The sequence below is a fragment of the Ammodytes marinus genome, assembly GCF_949987685.1.
Source record: "Ammodytes marinus genome assembly, chromosome: 5".
In the NCBI taxonomy this organism is placed as follows: Eukaryota; Metazoa; Chordata; class Actinopteri; order Uranoscopiformes; family Ammodytidae; genus Ammodytes; species Ammodytes marinus.
This window is the reverse complement of record NC_137234.1, coordinates 32,915,912-32,934,355: the sequence shown is the minus strand read 5'-3', so window position 1 is coordinate 32,934,355 and position 18,444 is coordinate 32,915,912. Positions and strand designations below refer to the sequence as shown.

The 18,444-nt window shown below is 41.2% G+C and overlaps 2 protein-coding genes across 3 annotated transcripts; one reads left to right on the top strand and one right to left on the bottom strand.

Annotated features, from left to right (window-relative positions):
- Positions 1-6: 6 nt before the first annotated feature.
- On the top strand, positions 7-3,134 carry spata2l (spermatogenesis associated 2-like). The gene is made up of 3 exons (XM_080028355.1): positions 7-72; positions 702-995; positions 1,698-3,134. Exons 2-3 carry the CDS (start codon positions 702-704, stop codon positions 2,655-2,657), a joined length of 1,254 nt encoding a protein of 417 aa, XP_079884481.1. The 5' UTR covers positions 7-72; the 3' UTR covers positions 2,658-3,134.
- Positions 3,135-3,842: 708 nt separating this feature from the next.
- Positions 3,843-14,912, bottom strand: pdf (peptide deformylase, mitochondrial). 2 transcript variants are annotated; one of them, XM_080027208.1, is made up of 8 exons: positions 14,822-14,912; positions 14,411-14,488; positions 12,555-12,726; positions 12,122-12,321; positions 11,369-11,540; positions 10,901-11,135; positions 4,824-5,509; positions 3,843-4,363 (listed from the first exon to the last, which is right to left on the bottom strand). In XM_080027208.1, exons 2-8 carry the CDS (start codon positions 14,426-14,428, stop codon positions 4,206-4,208), a joined length of 1,641 nt encoding a protein of 546 aa, XP_079883334.1. In that variant the 5' UTR covers positions 14,429-14,488; positions 14,822-14,912; the 3' UTR covers positions 3,843-4,205. The 2 variants fall into 2 exon arrangements, with proteins under 2 accessions (XP_079883334.1, XP_079883335.1); XM_080027209.1 differs by lacking the exon at positions 14,411-14,488 and having other exon boundaries at positions 14,822-14,854.
- Between the last annotated feature and the right edge of the window lie 3,532 nt (positions 14,913-18,444).

Here is an 18,444-nt window from a genome sequence, read left to right as displayed (position 1 = left end):
TTTGAAGTCCTGGAGCAAGCGGCCCTGAACCTCTACCTCCGTCCCTGGAGGGAGGAGTACAAAGTCGTCAAGGTGGGGCTGAAAATGCTGCAGTGATAACAATGAAGTATTGTTTTTCTGATTTCAGATATTAAAAGGTGGAGTCAGCGATTCTGGACAACGCTTGTTTTCAAAATCACTTTGTCAAATGGGTGTATGTCCTTGTGATGCATTACCTGTGCGAACTGTGCGTGCGCTGAAAAAAAGGAAATCTGCTGTTGAAACACAGCCTTAACTCTGTAAACTGTCATGTTAACAAAGGGGCGCACCATAGTTAGTAAAATGCCAGTTTACAGAGCCTAGGATGTGCATTAACACCAGATTTGTTTTTCAGCAAAGACACAGGGTTCAGACAGGTAGCAGATTGTGAGGAGATATTCACAGGTAATATAGGTCCCTGATGTGTCTAAAGACCCCCAAAGAAGCAACCTTCTCTATTTCCTCCCATCTTTCTGAGGCGGGGCTTAGAGACAGGCTCTAAAACATAGCGTTTCAGACACGGGCTGAAAGTCGGCGATTCAGCCATGGCACTGAGAAAAAAAAATAAAAAATTTTGGACACTATTTTCATGAAAACAGTTTCTAGTAAAAATCAAAATTCCAACTTTGAACCTGAGAATCAACACATAGTGATTGATTTGATTTTGCCTTTTGTGTCCACAGATGTACACCGGTATGTTCACCCACTATATCAAACCAGTGCTGTCCATGCCACAGATTGAGCAAGTGTTCAGCCTGCTGGGGTACGAGCCCGGCGCATCCCGTCATGAGCAGCTCCTGCTCCAGTCTCCCAGAGCAGGTAGGGCCTGTGTGGACCAGCTGCTGCGCCTGGCCTGTGCCTTCTACCTGGCCCGCTGTGAGTGCTGCCTCCTGGTGGATGCTCTGGGGAGGCACGCTGGGGACGGCCAGTGGGAGCTGAGTGTTGTGAGAGAGAGGCAGAGAGGAAGCATCATGCAGGTATTTCTGCCCTGCTGTTTAGCAAGGGGAATCACTCAATTAGGATGGGGGGTGGGCGGGGGGGTCAGTATTTTCTGAAATAAGTTAAGTTACTTTTTTAGTCGGCATTTGAAATGTGTCTTTCCTGATATCCCCTCTCAAGTTACCACACTGGATCCTAGCGAAGGGTCAGCCATAGTACAGCGCCCCTGTCAATCAGCTGAGTGGATCAGCTGTTTGACACGGAGATGAAATGAATAAAAACAATGAATAAGTTGTGTGATTTGCATTAGTACAGTAGCTCACGTCCGGCTGAAATGGCCTGTAGCGGCTTCCCAGTTAGCCACTATGCTGCATGTCGGCTGGTGTTCCTGACGCGTGCCGTAGCCTCTAGATTACAGTTCAAACTTAGGAATGTCCACTCGTTCCTCTAGAGTTTATAATGCTTCGTTTATTCACCAACACAACTGAAGGTTAGACTTGAACATACAACTTAATTTAAGTTAACCTGTAAGCTCCACAACACGGTCGAAAACTGTTTGCCTCCCGGCATGCAAGCACACCTGGCTTCCCTGCTACGCCTGATTAGTAGGCTAGCATCAGATTTACAGTGTAGCCACCAGGCGGTCAAGTTGGGAATAACCAGACAATGAAAGTAAACAAGAAAAGGATAAATGGCTCTTACATGGCCGATGGTCCATTGTTCTGTGCTCTCATCAACAGGTCTCCTTGGAAAACACTAAGAAAAGCCTGGAAGTCCAGCAGCCCCAGCCGTCTGATGGAGAGTCAGATGTGGATCTGTACATGGAGGATGTGCAGGTTAACGGGAGGCAGAGGGCTGCTGTTCCCCATGATGACGAGAGTCCCCGCTCCTTGACCTGGTTGGCTCAAAGCGCTCCAGCTGTCTTTACACACAGCAACGGAATGAAGGCCCAGTCCTCCTCCTCCACCAGAGAGCCTGTGTGCATCTCTACACTGCAGCTGACCAAGACATCACACCCAGAGCCAGCCAGCACAAGGCAGGCCAGGCGTTCCTATGAAGAGTCTGCTGTTGAAGTGGACTCGCTGTCAATGAGGCCTCCTCTAGGCAGAGTTGATGCCAACCTCCGCTGCAGTTGTGTCCAAACCCCTGATGCTTGTGTTAAACTCTGTATTGGCTGCAACACCTTGCACGATATTGACTGTGTCTTGCTCAAGCGTTGCCACGCAGAGGGCCACTGTGTGGTATTCCATGACAATCTGAGAGACATGAAAAACGTATGCTCTGTGTCAGCACATAATGAGAGGCTCAGAGTGAGTGATATGACTGGAGCGTCTCCTCTCAGCACTAGCGTTGGAGCAATGTCCTCCTTAGCTCTGTGTGACGACCCTACGGCAACAAAGCCATCTCTTCATCCAATCACCTACCATAAATGCTGTGACCTGGCCCTGCCGGACCCTCAGGTTCTGTGTCTAAGCTGCAACGTCTTCCACTCTGATTCCTGTGAATTCATGATGTACGTCTGTAAATCCTCACATCACCACACCAAGCAGTTGGGAGATTGCGCATGTGGCAAGCAATGTTCCAGAAAGCCTATGGTTCTGTGCAGATATTGTGGAAAGGAGTATTGTAACGACTGTTGGTATAGAAGTCCTGTTGCATGCACCTGTGGCCAAACTTTTGACCAGTCATCCTCTGTGTGAATTATATTAGAACAGTATTGCGCTAATGAGGCACAACTGGCAAAATCAGTGCCTTAACTCTGCATTAAAAATCAAGTACAATCAATGTAGAAATTCTAATGTTGCCTTGACACAGTGCTTAAATGCAGTATTAAGTGTGCTGCAATTTTTCTACTTTGGTTATTTTTCCTAAGACTTGCATTATTGTGCCATCTAGTTATTCTGTAAGTAGCCATATTTACCATATCAATTTTTTTTAAAGTTTTGTGTATTGTTTAGACATTCTGCTGTTGAGGCACTTGTAATTCAGTGTGAAAGGAAGTCTGTTTTCACCTGTATACCGACTGGAATAAAAAAGGGTCAATAAGCAACTGTGTGTTTAAATGTGTTCAGTTGCAATTGCAACAAAAAATATATATTTCTCTTGAAGGCTAAATTGACATGTTTAAATTGCTTTGTATGGAGGACTATGGAACCAGATTGTTTTTTGTGCCTAAAAATCACTGTGCAAATTGTTAAATTCTAAAACAATGTATTGTCGCAAGATTAAAAGTTCTTTAAAGCTAAAACGATACACAGTTGCAATTTAATGACGTATCTATGCGAGGGTAGGTGTACTATTCAGAAATAAATGACCGTCTTAAGAACATGATAGAAAAGAGGTATTTCAAATGTTCTAAGTGCATTAGCAGGTAAAATATTTATCATCCTTATAAAACTTGAAAATCACCAAATTTGAAAGGTCAATACTAACACAGACATTTTACAAGTTCATGTTCTAGAATGACGTCAGTCATGGAGGTTGAACCCTGGTTTAAAGCGATAGTGAAAATTCAGCTTGACTCACTGGCAATTGTTTAAATATCTTTAATTATCTCAAGACTAATAGCTAGATATCTCAGAAAAATATCAGCAGTTAAAAACCATAAGTTTTTTCCTAAGTCGTGCCTACTCATGTACCAGACATGTCCTGTCTAAACTTCATTTAGATCCACACAGCTTTCCATTCTCATGTAAAACTAGTAGAAATGTGTTAAAAAATTTTATGTCAAGAGTTGAACAGTGATTGAGAAGAATTGCTAATACCCTTTGCATGCATGTTCTCCTTCATTTGCTAAGTAGTACCACAGTGATAATCATCTGTTGTGACAGGACAGTGCCATACAAGGATCACACAGAGTGGATTCACTCTCATATCAGCCTCTTTATTGGTCAAACATAGTCTCGGTGTTCACAGAACATGGCTCTCTTGGCTTGAACATTGAAGTGTTTTGTGGTTTCCGCCCTTCAGCTTCTGTAAATCACAGGAACACTTTTTTGTGCAGATGGATTTCCAGTTGAAGCAGTTCATGATGATTCTGATACTGAACTCTTATTCAAACCAGAAAACAACATGTATCACTTACTGCACGATAGAAGAAATGAACACATGAAAGATTAGCATGTGCAGTCAATGCAAAAAGCTTTTGTCAACACAATGTTGGCTGATCAGAGATGCAACTGAGGGAAACTCAAAACATTGCATATCACTTTTACAGATTCTTCTGTACCAGTGTTTAGTGGTCTGTCCTATTCATTGCTGTCCTGCCACTTGATGTTGATGAATGTCTTGCTGTCCATGCGGTCGATGTAAAGGACTCCTTCCAGGTGGTCCATCTCATGCTGAGCCATACGAGCTGCCCAGCCCCTGGCCTGCCACGACACGGCTTCCCCCTTCTCATTCAGACCTGCACAAGGGCCAGAGAAATATACAGAAATGCTTTAACAAACGCTCTTTAATAATAGGCAGAGAAACGAATTTCCTATCAGAATCTTTATTGTACTATCCATATCTGCCTTGAATCCTTTTTGTAGTTTTATTTAAAATTCACAAGGTATTCCACTATGACAAGTTTTTCTTATAATGGTTAAAGTGGAGTCAGTGACGCTGGAGAATGCTTGTTGTCAAAAACCACTTCTTGTCAAAATCAGTTATTACACAGCCAATGCTTTTTTTGACAAAAAGAGATTTTGACAACAAGCATTCTCCAGAATCCCTACCGTCACATTTTATTCAATGTGTTTTGTTTTTTATAGCTTTTAAAAAGTCCCAGTACAAACAAATTAGATTTTGGTCAAAATGGCACCACATTTGAATGGCACTGCTGTGTAGGAAATAACAGGATTTAAAACTACAAACATGCGTACCAGAAACTTCCACCGACTGGTAGCGTGGAACTGTGGCAGAGAAGCCTGAGATGCTCTCACAGGCCTCCTGAAAGAGCACGGTCTGTCCATCCAGGACCCTCAGCTGGGGATTGACAAAGATTCTCAGGGGCTGGGCGGAAATACCGCGGACCTTCCTCGATGCCGGGGAACTCTCCTTTAACATCTTCTCAGGATACTCCAGGGCCAGGATGCGGAGTGGAACCCCGATCTGAGGCGCACTGAGTCCCACACACTCAAGTTTACGCATCACTCCAACCAAAGTGTTGATGACCTTTTGTATCTCGGGGCCCGTTATAGTTTCCGGGTCGACGGCAGCAGCATGTGAACGCAGCACTGGGTCCCCTACCTGGCACACGTGACTGTATGGAGGGCAGGGAGGGGGTATGATCTTGCGTTTCATGTAATTGAGATAGGAGCGCACCCTGATGTTGCTAGAGTATGCCTGGCTGCGGGGTACAGGCGTGAGGGGGGAGACGTGTGGAAGACATGTGGAAGTCACTTTGGTTAAGCTCAGGGCCCTGGTACGGCAGCGAGGGCCTTTAGAGGCACACAGTCTCAAGCCAATCCTGGAGAGCTGGATCACAGACGATCCAGACATAGTGTTCATGATGAAGCTGCAGCTGGGCCGACGACGGGTCAAACAGAGACGGGAGGCGTTCACAGTTCTGTGGGTACAATCGTACAAAAGCAGGACATTTAGTTCATGTAAAAGTCATCAAACCATGTATCATTAAGACACCACTCCAAATGACCACTGAACCTGGTTTTTACTATTTACAGTCCCCTCCATAAGTATCGGAACAGTGAGGCCAATTCCTTTATTTTTGCTGTAGACTGGAAACATTTGGGTTTGACACCAAAATATGAATATGAGACAATAGATCAACATTTCAGCTTTCATTTCCAGGTATCTACATCTGGATCTGATACACAACTGAGAAGATAGCATTTTTTGTAAAGGAACACCACATTTTTAGGTTAGCAAAAGTATTGGAACAGATACACTTAAAAGTAAATTAAAGTGAATAAGACTTAATATTATTAATGTTACTGTGCTGTTGTCAAGATGAACCTTTACCAAAGTGATGGAAAGGCTAAAGTTTGGAGAAAGAAAGGATCTGCTCATGACCCCAAACATACAAGCTCATCTGTGAAACACGGTGGAGGCAATGTCATGGCTTGGGCTTGCATGGCTTCTTCTCGGATGGGCTCATTATTCTTCATTGATGATGTAACTAGAGCTGCAACGATTAATCGACGAATCGATTATTAATCGATTATTAAAATAATCGCCAACTATTTTGATAATCGATTAATCGTTTAGAGTAATTTTTTAATAAAAAATGTCCAAATTCTCTGATTTCAGCTTCTCAAATGTGAATACGTTCTGGTTTCTTTAATCCTATTATGACAGTAAACTGAAATATCTGTGTTTTGGACATAACAATACATTTGAGGACGTCACCATGGGCTTTGGAAAATTTATCAACATTTTTCACCATTTTCTGACATTTTACAGACCAAAACACTAATCGATTAATAATCGATTAATCGAGAAAATAATCGACAGATTAATCGATTATCAAAATAATCGTTAGTTGCAGCCCTAGATGTAACACATGATGGCAACAGCTAAATGAACTCAGAAGTTTACACAAACATTTTGTCTGCCAATTTAAAGAAAGATGCAACCAAACTGATTGGAAGATCCTTCATAATGCAGCAAGATAATGACCCAAAACACACTGCAAAAACAACAAAGGAGTTAATCAGGGTCAAGAAATGGAAGGTTTTAGACTGGTCAAGTCAATCTCCAGACTTAAACCCTATAGAGCAAGCATTTTACCTGCTAAAGAGGAGACTGAAGAGAGTAAACAAACAGCAACTGAATGAGGCTGCGGTGAAAGCCTGGAAAAGCATCAAAAAGGAGGATTCACAAGTTTTGTGATGTCAATGGGTCACAGGCTTGATGCAGTTGTTGCAAGCGAAGGCTTTGCAACAAAATATTAAGTCTTATTCACTTTAATTTATTTTAAGTCTATCTGTTCCAAAACTTTTGCTAACCTAAAAATGTGGTGTTCCTTTACAAATAATGCTATCTTCTCAGTTGTGTATCAGATCCAGATGTGAATACCTGGAAATGAATGCTGAAATGTTGATCTATTGTCTCATATTCATATTTTGGTGTCAAACCCAAATGTTTCCGGTCTACAGCAAAAATAAAGGAATTGGCCTCACTGTTCCAATACTTATGGAGGGGACTGTATAGGTATGTTCTTGAGTAAAATTAAAGATGTTGTTCTATTCTATAGACTACTGCCAAGATCTTTTTCTTAGTTTGCGATTCTGGAGAATGCTTGTGAACATCTCCTCACAATTCGCTACCTGTCCATCCATACTGTGTGTGCACTGAATAAAATCTGTGCCTAGGCTCTGTAAACAAAGCAACATGCCTGTTTACAGATCATAGGCTGTGTATTAACACTGAGTACACACAGTATGGAGGTAGCGGAGCGTGAGGACATATTCACTGATTTGGACAAAAACTGATTTTTGACAATAAGCTGTTCACCAGAATCGCTGATTCCACCTTTAATGTAGAGATGCCGATTTTTTTTTTAAATGTGTGGTCTCTTAATTTTTTCGAGAGCTGTAAGTCCGAATATACACTCAACAAAAATATTAACGCAACACTTTTGTTTTTGCTCCCATTTTTCATGAGATGGACTTAAAGAACTAAAATTCTTTCCAGATACACAATATTACCATTTCTCTCAAACAGTGCAAATCTGTCTAAATGTGTGATAGTGAGCACTTCTGCTTTGCTGAGATAATCCATCCCACCTCACAGGTGTGCCACATCAAGATGCTGATCTGACATCATGATTAGTGCACAGGTGTGCCTTAGACTGTCCACAATAAAAGGCCACTCTGAAATGTGCATTTTTTTGCTTTATTGGGGGAAATGTGCAGTTTTGTCTCACAGCAAAATGCCACAGATGCCACAAGCATTGAGGGAGCGTGCAATTGGCATACTGACAGCAGGAATGTCAACCAGATCTGTTGCTTGTGCAATGAATGTTCATTTCTCCACCATAAGCCGTCTCCAAAGGCGTTTCAGAGAATATGGCAGTACATCCAACCGGCCTCACAACCGCAGACCACGTGTAACCACACCAGCCCAGGACCTCCACATCCAGCAGGTTCACCTCCAAGATCGTCTGAGACCAGCCACTGAGACAGCTGCTGAAACAATTGGTTTGCATAACCAAACAATTTCTGCACAAACTGTCAGAAACCGTCTCAGGGAAGCTCAACTGCATGCTCGTCGTCCTCATCCTTGACCTGACTCCAGCTCGTCGCCGTAACAGACTTGAGTGGGCAAATGCTCACATTCGATGGCGTCTGGCACGTTGGAGAGGTGTTCTCTTCACGGATGAATCTCGGTTTACATTGTTCAGGGCAGATGGCAGACAGCGTGTGTGGCGTCGTGTGGGTGAGCGCTTTGCTGATGTCAATGTTGTGGATCGAGTGGCCCATGGTGGTGGTGGGGTTATGGTATGGGCAGGCATCTGTTATGGACGAAGAACACAGGTGCATTTTATTGATGGCATTATGAATGCACAGAGATACCGTGATGAGATCCTGAGGCCCATTGTTGTGCCATACATCCATGAACATCACCTCACGTTTCAGCAAGATAATGCACGGCCCCATGTTGCAAGGATCTATACACAATTCTTGGAAGCTGAAAATGTCCCAGTTCTTGCATGGCCAGCATACTCACCGGACATGTCACCCATTGAGCATGTTTGGGATGTGCTTGACTGGCATATACGACAGCGTGCACCACTTCCCACTAATATCCAGCAACTTCGCACAGCCATTGAAGAGGAGTGGACCAACATTCCACAGGCCACAATTGACAATCTGATAAACTCTATGCGAAGAAGATGTGTTGCACTGCATGAGGCAAATGGTGGTCACACCAGATACTGACTGGTTCTGAGTCCCCAGACCCCCAATAAAGCAAAAAAATGCACATTTCAGAGTGGCCTTTTATTGTGGACAGTCTAAGGTACACCTGTGCACTAATCATGATGTCAGATCAGCATCTTGATGTGGCACACCTGTGAGGTGGGATGGATTATCTCAGCAAAGCAGAAGTGCTCACTATCACACATTTAGACAGATTTGTGAACAATGTTTGAGAGAAATGGTAATATTGTGTATCTGGAATGAATTTGGATGGATTCACACTGAACTTTTTTTTTTTTTTGTAAACAATTATAAAAAAATAAGAGGGGGTAGGACCAGAAAAGTTTTTCTTAACTTCTTCCTATCCCTTTTGAACATGAACTATGTTATTTGAGTTATGTATTTGTTGCTTAGGATCCTGAGGATCCCATTTGTTTGTTTTTAATTTATTTATTTCCTTTTTTACTGCTCAATCGTTTTATTTTTGTTTGTATTATTATTATTTTTTTAACCATGTTCAATAAAGACTTATAAAAAATAAAAATAAATTTTAGATCTTTAAGTCCATCTCATGAAAAATGGGAGCAAAAACAAAAGTGTTGCGTTTATATTTTTGTTGAGTGTATGTTTACAGACACAAAGCGCCTGTATTGTATTTCATAATTATTGATGAATTTAAAGCCACTTTGTGTGGAACTGTAATGTACTGTTCTTGCAGCATATTTTAAATGTACCCCAGGCATCAGCTTTCTTTAAAAAATAGAACATATACCATATTCCTTGAGTAGAGGCTGCAGGTTAAGAATGGCATTTCTACGACCCTAGTTTTTCGCGACTGCACCACATAGTGAATTGAATGACCACAAAAGTGCAACCAAGTGCATTCAACTCAAGTACCACTTTGTCTTTTTTGCTTAGGATGGGACCTCACCGAGTTAAGGCCAGGACACACCAGTCCGACATGTTCCGACTACGCAAAAAATGGAGTCGGCCGTTTCAGGAAGCTCCAGTCTTCCCGTCGCGGCCAAAGAACACACCGAGACGACTGTTTATTTTCCGTACGCTCGCGGGACGTAATGTCTCCACAACAGCAGGCGGCGCTAATCTGTATTGTGGCCCGAAAAAATACGAAAGCCGGAAATGATTGGACATCTCTCTAGAGCATAAACATAGATAGAAATACGTATTTATATTTATGGACCATAAGAGCACAATTTTTAGCAGAGAGTGTCGAGCATGGTGTCGAGCAGTCAACAAGGGTTGATGCATGTGAGTACTCTCAAAACGAAACAAACAAACACATTAAAACGATGGCTAGCTGTTGTTAGCTGTTTGTGCTACCCGCCTCACTTCCGGGCTTCACTGATTCGCTAGCCCTCCACCAATCAAATTGCTCCAAATGAAAGACGGTCGGCCGCCGATTGAACATGTTCAATCGGCGGCCGACAGGCTCAAAACAAGCCCGACAACCTCTGCGTCGGCCGACGTCACGGCACACACCAAACAGATTCGTCTTTTTTTTTGGCGACGGCGATTATCGGGCTGGTGTGTCCTGGCCTTTAAATGACCCAGACGTATGTACGTAGCAGGAAGGATGAGAGCTGTTTGTATTCTATAAAGGAAAGGTTCTTCAATGCTTGACTTGGGCATAGGATACACTGGACCATCCTTTACAAAAGAAAAGGATATTTTGCGGTCCCAAATTCCTCAAACAGCAACATCTTAAATGATGCACCATTCGGCCGATCACGCCAGACCAAAGTCATTCATGCTTATTAGGTAGTTTCAATCATTTTCGTATGATTTAGCTTTTTATTATAGAAATATATTTGGTTGCGATTGATAATGACAAAGATGTGAAATAGTTTTCACTTACAGTTGTGTTAAAAATAATAGCAGTGTGTTTAAAAAAGTGAGTAAAGATCAAAATCCTTATAATAGCTTTTATTTCCAAACACGCAAATGCATTGGGGACAGATTCAAGATTATATACATACATTGATAAAATAATAAACAATGAGGAAATGCACAAGCAAAATAAAAAAAAGCAGATTCAACAATGACAATACAACTCCTACCTCTGCACCCCTCCATCCCTCTGCGTCCTAGCCTCCAAACCTGGGCTGGTGGTTGTTGGAGGTGGCATGGTTTGGGCTGTTGTCTGGATGGTGGGGGTTATGGTAGGTTGCTTCTTCTTGCACACAGACAAATGATTAATAAAGTCGGTTCTACGTAACAACATTGCCTGGCAGTGGGGGCAGTGGTAATGCAATTGTGGTCGGCATTGTAACCCACATCTGTGAATGGTATACCCTAAAACATAAGAACATAGAATTGTAGTATTATTAACAACGTCCTATTCAAAAAAGTGAATTATGAACACCAAAATTCTGAATATAGTGTGTGATCACCATAAACAAATTAAGGGAGGGATATATTTTGATACAGTGCCCAAATGGAGTTGATCACAACATTTAGGCAGCTTTCAGTTTCAACACATTGTAAATCCATTTGTATTTTCCAGAGAGAATGTTTGCAAACCTTACCTTGATGGACAATGGCACGCCTGGAATGGCTCTCTAAATGGGTTCTTAGCTTGTTCAGCTTGGCTGGCTGGAACAAAGCTGAGCTACAAAACGGGCAATGGAAGGCTTTGCAGCATGTGGTGCATCTTTCCAGTTGGGGCAAGGATCTCCCTTCTTGGATTGTGATATGCATCTTGAAAAAGAGAGAGACTCAGTTATCAATCAGTTGGATCTTCTGTCCTGGATTGATCTTAACCTGTGAAATCACTAAGTATAGGCTATACAGCACATGACAGAGTCGAACACATATTTACACTTGGTGTAGGTCTGCAGAAAAGGCTTAAATAATAACTGACTATTAAAAATGCCATATGTCTCATCAAACTTTAAAAAATGACGTCAAAATGGAGACAGACTGATTAGATATTTTAAATTGAATTAAAACAGGTTAACAGTGAATATTTCACAAGCATTTACAGTGAAGACAGTAGGCCATTTATTAAATGTAGCTTAAAGACAATTATTAATGTGCTGGCTAGAAGTGGTTATCATTTTAATCAACTAATGTAAGACACCTAGTTAGGCTTGTCAAAACGTGCTATTTCATTAAAAAACAACATTTGTTAACGTTGGTTGTAACATTATTGCCTCTAAGTTGTTTATACTTAGCTATTCACACTTCAGCTATCTAACTATAACTTTGCTGGTCAATTCCACGCGGAATAATTGTTTTAACATTAAATAAATAAAACTTAATTGACATTCAGTACTCACATTCTGACTGTGGTTCCTCATTAAGCTTATGGCAGGTTGCTTCTTCTTGTTAACATGCTTCTCCTTGTTAACATCTTTCTTCTTGCACACAGACAAATGATTAATAAAGTCGGTTCTACGTAACAACATTGCCTGGCAGTGGGGGCAGTGGTAATGCAATTGTGGTCGGCATTGTAACCCACATCTGTGAATGGTATACCCTAAAACATAAGAACATAGAATTGTAGTATTATTAACAACGTCCTATTCAAAAAAGTGAATTATGAACACCAAAATTCTGAATATAGTGTGTGATCACCACAAACAAATTAAGGGAGGGATATATTTTGATACAGTGCCCAAATGGAGTTGATCACAACATTTAGGCAGCTTTCAGTTTCAACACATTGTAAATCCATTTGTATTTTCCAGAGAGAATGTTTGCAAACCTTACCTTGATGGACAATGGCACGCCTGAAATGGCTCTCTAAATGGGTTCTTAGCTTGTTCAGCTTGGCTGGCTGGAACAAAGCTGAGCTACAAAACGGGCAATGGAAGGCTTTGCAGCATGTGGTGCATCTTTCCAGTTGGGGCAAGGATCTCCCTTCTTGGATTGTGATATGCGTCTTGAAAAAGAGAGAGACTAATAGGTCAATCTGAAGTTTTTGTTAGCGAATCATGAGGTATTATTCACTGATTTTGACTAAAAGTTATTTCGACAACAAGCATTCTCCAGAATCGCAGATTCCACCTTTATTGTAGTGTAGCCTTAGCCTGGTGCTACCAGACCATTGTACTTCATTTCATTTCTACAGAGGGTCTGGAACTGCTCTATTTGGCCAACGTTCACTCACTTGGAGGCAAGTGTCTGTTGAAGTTTAAAACTATTGGATCTGCCCAGTGCCACTCTGGATCAGCCAACCAATCGCATAACGTTTGGTCGTGACGTATGTCATGAGCCGGCTTCTGACGGTGCGTTCCAGTTGTACTTGGAACTCGTAAATTTCCGACTTCACTACATATTATAGTCTATGGATCTACCGGTACCTGACAACGGTAACTTGCTAGAGCCTAACGTTTAGTTATTTGGATGAGAAAGGTTGTAGGTGTCCATACGTTCCCGAGCAGATGCACTGGAACACAGACAGGTCGGAACTACCAAGTCGGACATTTCGGAGTTCTGAGTATAAAGGAACGCAGCATTCAACTGAAACTGGAGCGCGACTTTGACGTCATCCTTCTCAGCCTCTCGCTCTGTTCGCTGATTGGACGGCCGGACATTTTCCTGAGCTGGAGCACGTGAATTCACCGCAGCCCCAGACTGACTACTGAAGGGAAAAAGAAATTTGGGCGGAAGTAGGTAGGCGGACGGAGCCAGGCTAGTTTAGCCTAGCTGACAGACAACTATTAATCAATGTGCTAGCTAGAAATGATCACAGTCAAGAGACTCCTAGTAAACCAAACTAACATATATATGTTATGGTTAGCCACATTCGGCTAACTAACAATAACTTTGCTGTACAATTCCACACATATGAATCGTGTTTTACGTTCAATAATTACATTTGATTCACATTAAAAGGTGAAGTAAGCGGTTTATTTATGTTAATATAAGTGTTGAATCGCTCTTTATTTATACAGTGATGACTTACATAATGTGCGCGTTTCATAAAGCCGATCTCTCAGTCAGCTGCTCTGCATGTAATCGGCAAATAAACTTTTCGGGGGAAGTTATTATCCAATCACAAGAGAGAACGCTACAAACCGAAACCCGTCTCACTGCCGGTGCACGCCAGAGCGACAGATGGGTGAATGTTTATGCACCTACAATGGCGGAGCCGTTAAAAATCCTTCCCAATGTCTGTTTTGATGGTTTTTATCATGTTTTACCACTCTTATGGATCTGAGATGATGCTAGATAACTCGCTGCTTGAAGACCGCAGTGCATTAATGTAGTGACGTAGGGACAAGCAAGGGGACTGCTAACTGCAGTAACTGACAAGAAGTTAGCTAAGAACCATTCCGCTTACAGCACCTTTAAAGCTGGGGTGGAGGATTTGGGGAGAAAATGGCAGTTGGGATAGAGATTCAAATCCAAATACCTCAACCGCTCCACTTGCTCTCTTTGGTCCCTCCCCTATGGTCCCTCCCTGACACGCTCTACACCAACAACATCGTGCCAAAGTGAATGGACAGTCCCAACAGCCAATAAAAACAGATAATCGGAGCCTCGCTCTGATTGGTCAAAGTGTCAGCTCATGTTACTTTGGCCAATCAGAAATCATATACCCCAGCTTTAAGTATACTCACATTCTGAGTGTCGTTCATCTTTACTCTCCTGGAGAAATACGGTCCTTGGTCATCCACTTCGGTAGATGTCACGAAACGCTAAGGTCAACGAAACGCCACAGTAGTTAGGCTGCTACCACAAGGGGAGATAGTTATTTTAAATGGAGTCTTCTTATAAAATTCAAATTTATATTATTTGTATGTGACTTGTCTGGCCTCAGTTTATCAGAACATTTCGTAAACGCGAAACACCGCCCGCGGGGAAGGGAAGCGCTGGAAAACACGCGCACCCAGTCAAAAGCGCCACAAGCTAAACAGCAAAGTCGTGAGCATGTTGGTGCACATGTATTTATAATTATATCACCTTAATAATATACTGATAACTGGTCATATTTACACATTTAAGGGCGTTGCATATCTCCGTTGCTTTACCTTAAAGTCTACGCTTCCATGCTAGCCAAAAAGAAGCAAATAGCTCAGGATAGAAGGTGAAATCAGTGTAAGCGGTGTTCAAGGCTCTCCGTCAAACTAGTTCCGAGTCGACGACGACGTCAAGCGGCACAACAAAACTTCACAATAAAAGTCTACACGCTATAGCCGCATTTTAAACCGTCAACACAGATCCTTCATAAACCTTTATTTTGACAACGAGCAGTTAGTTTGACTGGGAAGTAATTTCCAACGTTTTCAAAACAAAACGACCCGTTAACTCCGGTTAACTCCCCCAGACTTGGGGATGGTGTTCAACAGTTCACGTCCTCAACTTGCCACTACATGTCCACCAGGGTGGGTGGTCGCTTCACATTCATGGAGAGGAGTTTAAAAGAGCCAGCGGGAGGATGATGCTGTTGATACCCGCTGAGGAGTATCGTTGAGGGGCTGATGGAAGGAGCAGAGCTGCAGCCTGCTGTAAACACTCGTTTACAGAAGTTACCGCTGTGGATCATAGAGTATGTCTGGGCTCACAAGATGATGGATATACCGGAAGGTTGGTTTTCGATTAGTTGTGAGAATATGTTCAACTTGTTATCGCTTAATTACCACTACGGGTGTGTTTTTATTTTGACATTATAGTAGCCTATTGATTGTTCATTTTTAAGTAGTCCTTTTTCTTTATTATTTGAATTGCAAATGACCTCAGCAGCCTACTTGTAATTGTTTCTTTGGTATATCCATTGTATCCTACTTCTACATAGTATCATCAGAGGGAGATATTCCACCACATCTGTTGGCTGTACTTTTCATAATAAGAGTTCCCTAGGGAAGGCCTTTTACTGATGTGTATTAGTTAAACAACTTGTTTTACAATACAAATGAGAACACATGATATGTTTGTAACCTTTTCACAATGCATACTTTAACTTTTGATACTTAAATTGCATTTTCTTGCTGATATTTAGTCAATTTTACCGAAGTAGAATTTGTTCATGCATGACTTGCTTGTAATACAGTATTTTTGTGGCAGTACTACTATACTTCCATAAGATATGATCTATTGCACCTTTGGTGAACACACACACACACACACACACACACACACACACACACACACGTCATTAAGGAGAAACCATACCTACCTGCACTCTAACATGTGTAAGATTCAATAAAGACAATTAATGATCTTTGAGGCCAGTCAATACAAAACATAGTCGACCACTCACTTACTTTTGAAATTGACAGCTTTTACAATGAAAGTAAACTCAGAGGATAATGTGAGGTCCTCCATGTTGCTTTTCTTCACCCAGTGGTGGAGCCTTCCGATTGGCCAGACGTGGACTCACAGCCCCTCAGCCTGGAGGATTCCTGGAGGCTGCGTGTCTCCTCTGCCCGGACGTATTCCATCATGAAGAGCAGGGACGTGGAACGCTTTGAGAGAGTGATGGGCTTCCTGGAAGACACATACAGACTGCTGCCCAAACTGGTGCCTCCAATCAAACACATGAAGATCATGTTTGGCCTCAAGACCATGGTATGCAAAATGTTCCTTTATCTATTGATATTATAAGCTTGTAACATATGTGTTACTTATAGAGCTGCAACGATTAATCGACGAATCGATTATTAATCGATTATTAAAATAATCGCCAACTATTTTGATAATCGATTAATCGTTTTGAGTGATTTTTTAATAAAAAAATTCCAAATTCTCTGATTTCAGCTTCTCAAATGTGAATATTTTCTGGTTTCTTTAATCCTATTATGACAGTAAACCGAAATATCTGTGTGTTTTGGACATAACAATACATTTGAGGACGTCAACATGGGCTTTGGAAAATTTATCAAAATTTTTCACCATTTTCTGACATTTTACGGACCAAAACACTAATCGATTAATAATCGATTAATCGAGAAAATAATCAACAGATTAATCGATTATCAAAATAATCGTTAGTTGCAGCCCTAGTTACTTACATGTTGCAGCTGCAGTCAACCCATGACTATATATTTCAAATTATTATTATTCAACTTTTTATTTTCCATTATACAAAAAAGACAATACAATCAAACAAGAAAAAACACAACATGAGATGGGGAATCTGACATACAGTATCATTAACATCATTTTTCTAATGTAGTTATTTTATCTTCTATCTAGTTGGTTTTACAACCAGACCAAAGTTATACAGATCTGATACAGGCTTTGTAAAGATATGATGGAATAAAGTTCCATGGACCATGAGTGTCATCCGGCCTATATCGCCCTCTTGAAGAGTTATAGTAGCTAGCCTGTTCTAAAGATAACTAGTCCATGGAATCCTTGCCCCAGTACTCCAGATTGATTGATTTGATCTTTGTTCTTTCCAGCTTAATAGAATAATACGTTTGGCATAAGAAAAAATCAATGCAATAATACTTTGTATACTTATTTTATGGGCAGAGGATGTTTTACGCTTAATATGCAAGTAATTGGTCAAGACTTGATAAAAAATGTTCAAAGACCATGACATGTCTTCAAAAATTTCAGACCAAAAATTGTTTAACAAGCAGACAGTACCACAGTAAGTGCATGAGCATACATACCCTTTACTGTATTTCTTTAAGTTTATTTTAATGTGTTGATGTGTTTATCCCTCCCTCCCTCTCTCTCCGTTATTGTCTCACCATCCAGGTCATAATGTGGATGCTCAGGCAGGGCCAAGGATTGGTTGATACTGTGTGTAAAATCAACCTGTTCTTCCCCAGTAAACTACCTCAGTACCAACAACAATGCGTGAGTGTCCAACATTTGCAACTATAGCTTCTGCATATTTTAATTTGATCTTTCAACCAATTAAACATGCTCTCATACTCAGCGCATTTGAGGCTTGTGCAGTATTAATGCACAGCCCAACATTTGTATATCTGAAGCTGCTCTTATCACACATACATTTGCAATAACGGTGGACTTCTTGTCATGTGAAAGGGGTCTCTTGTACAACCCCATAGGAAATTATCACATGACTCTACAGTTTTTTTTTTTAATTCCATAAACGATTTTAAATACACACATTATTAACAATTGGGGAGTGAACTAAGCTCATTGAGATATGAAATAAAGGGGCGACATCTACAATCAAATTTGTTCAAAGAACCTCTCAAAGAATATTAATTTTTTTCAAGTTTGACAAAAAACATAACATCACTCAACCAGGAAGATGACAGGGGAGGCTTGGGAGACTTCCACTCAAAAAGTATTCTTCTCCAAGCTAAGAGAGAAGAGAATGACACTACAGTTCTGCTCAGTAACATCTGTTTTCAGCAAACTAGCTCTGATGAACCCACTGTACATGCTCAGCACCAAACAGCAGACAGTAGTCAGAACACAGTGCAGCATTTAGTAGCTAAAGGGCCAGATATTTCCCTCTGGAGTTGGCAGATGGCAAAAACAGAGCTAGAAAGAGAGCGAATATCATCACACTTAACCATCTCACTTTCTATTGGCTAGGCATTGGAAGAAGCATGTCATTAACAGCTTAGTATGGAAACTTCTGCTAAATTAAAAAACCTTTCTAATTTGAATAAATATCTTTTGTCCTTTTTTCTTTTTCTTCTTTGGCACAGAGCCAGCTCGACAT

Coding starts and splice junctions, on each gene's coding strand:
- spata2l (XM_080028355.1), top strand. CDS start 702: ATGTACACCGGTATGTTCACCCACTATATCAAACCAGTGCTGTCCATG. Junction 996..1,697: donor AGAGAGGAAGCATCATGCAG/GTATTTCTGCCC, acceptor TCTCATCAACAG/GTCTCCTTGGAAAACACTAA.
- pdf (XM_080027208.1), bottom strand. Junction 12,322..12,554: donor GCGTGCCATTGTCCATCAAG/GTAAGGTTTGCA, acceptor CTTATGTTTTAG/GGTATACCATTCACAGATGT. Junction 11,541..12,121: donor TGAGGAACCACAGTCAGAAT/GTGAGTACTGAA, acceptor CTCTTTTTCAAG/ATGCATATCACAATCCAAGA.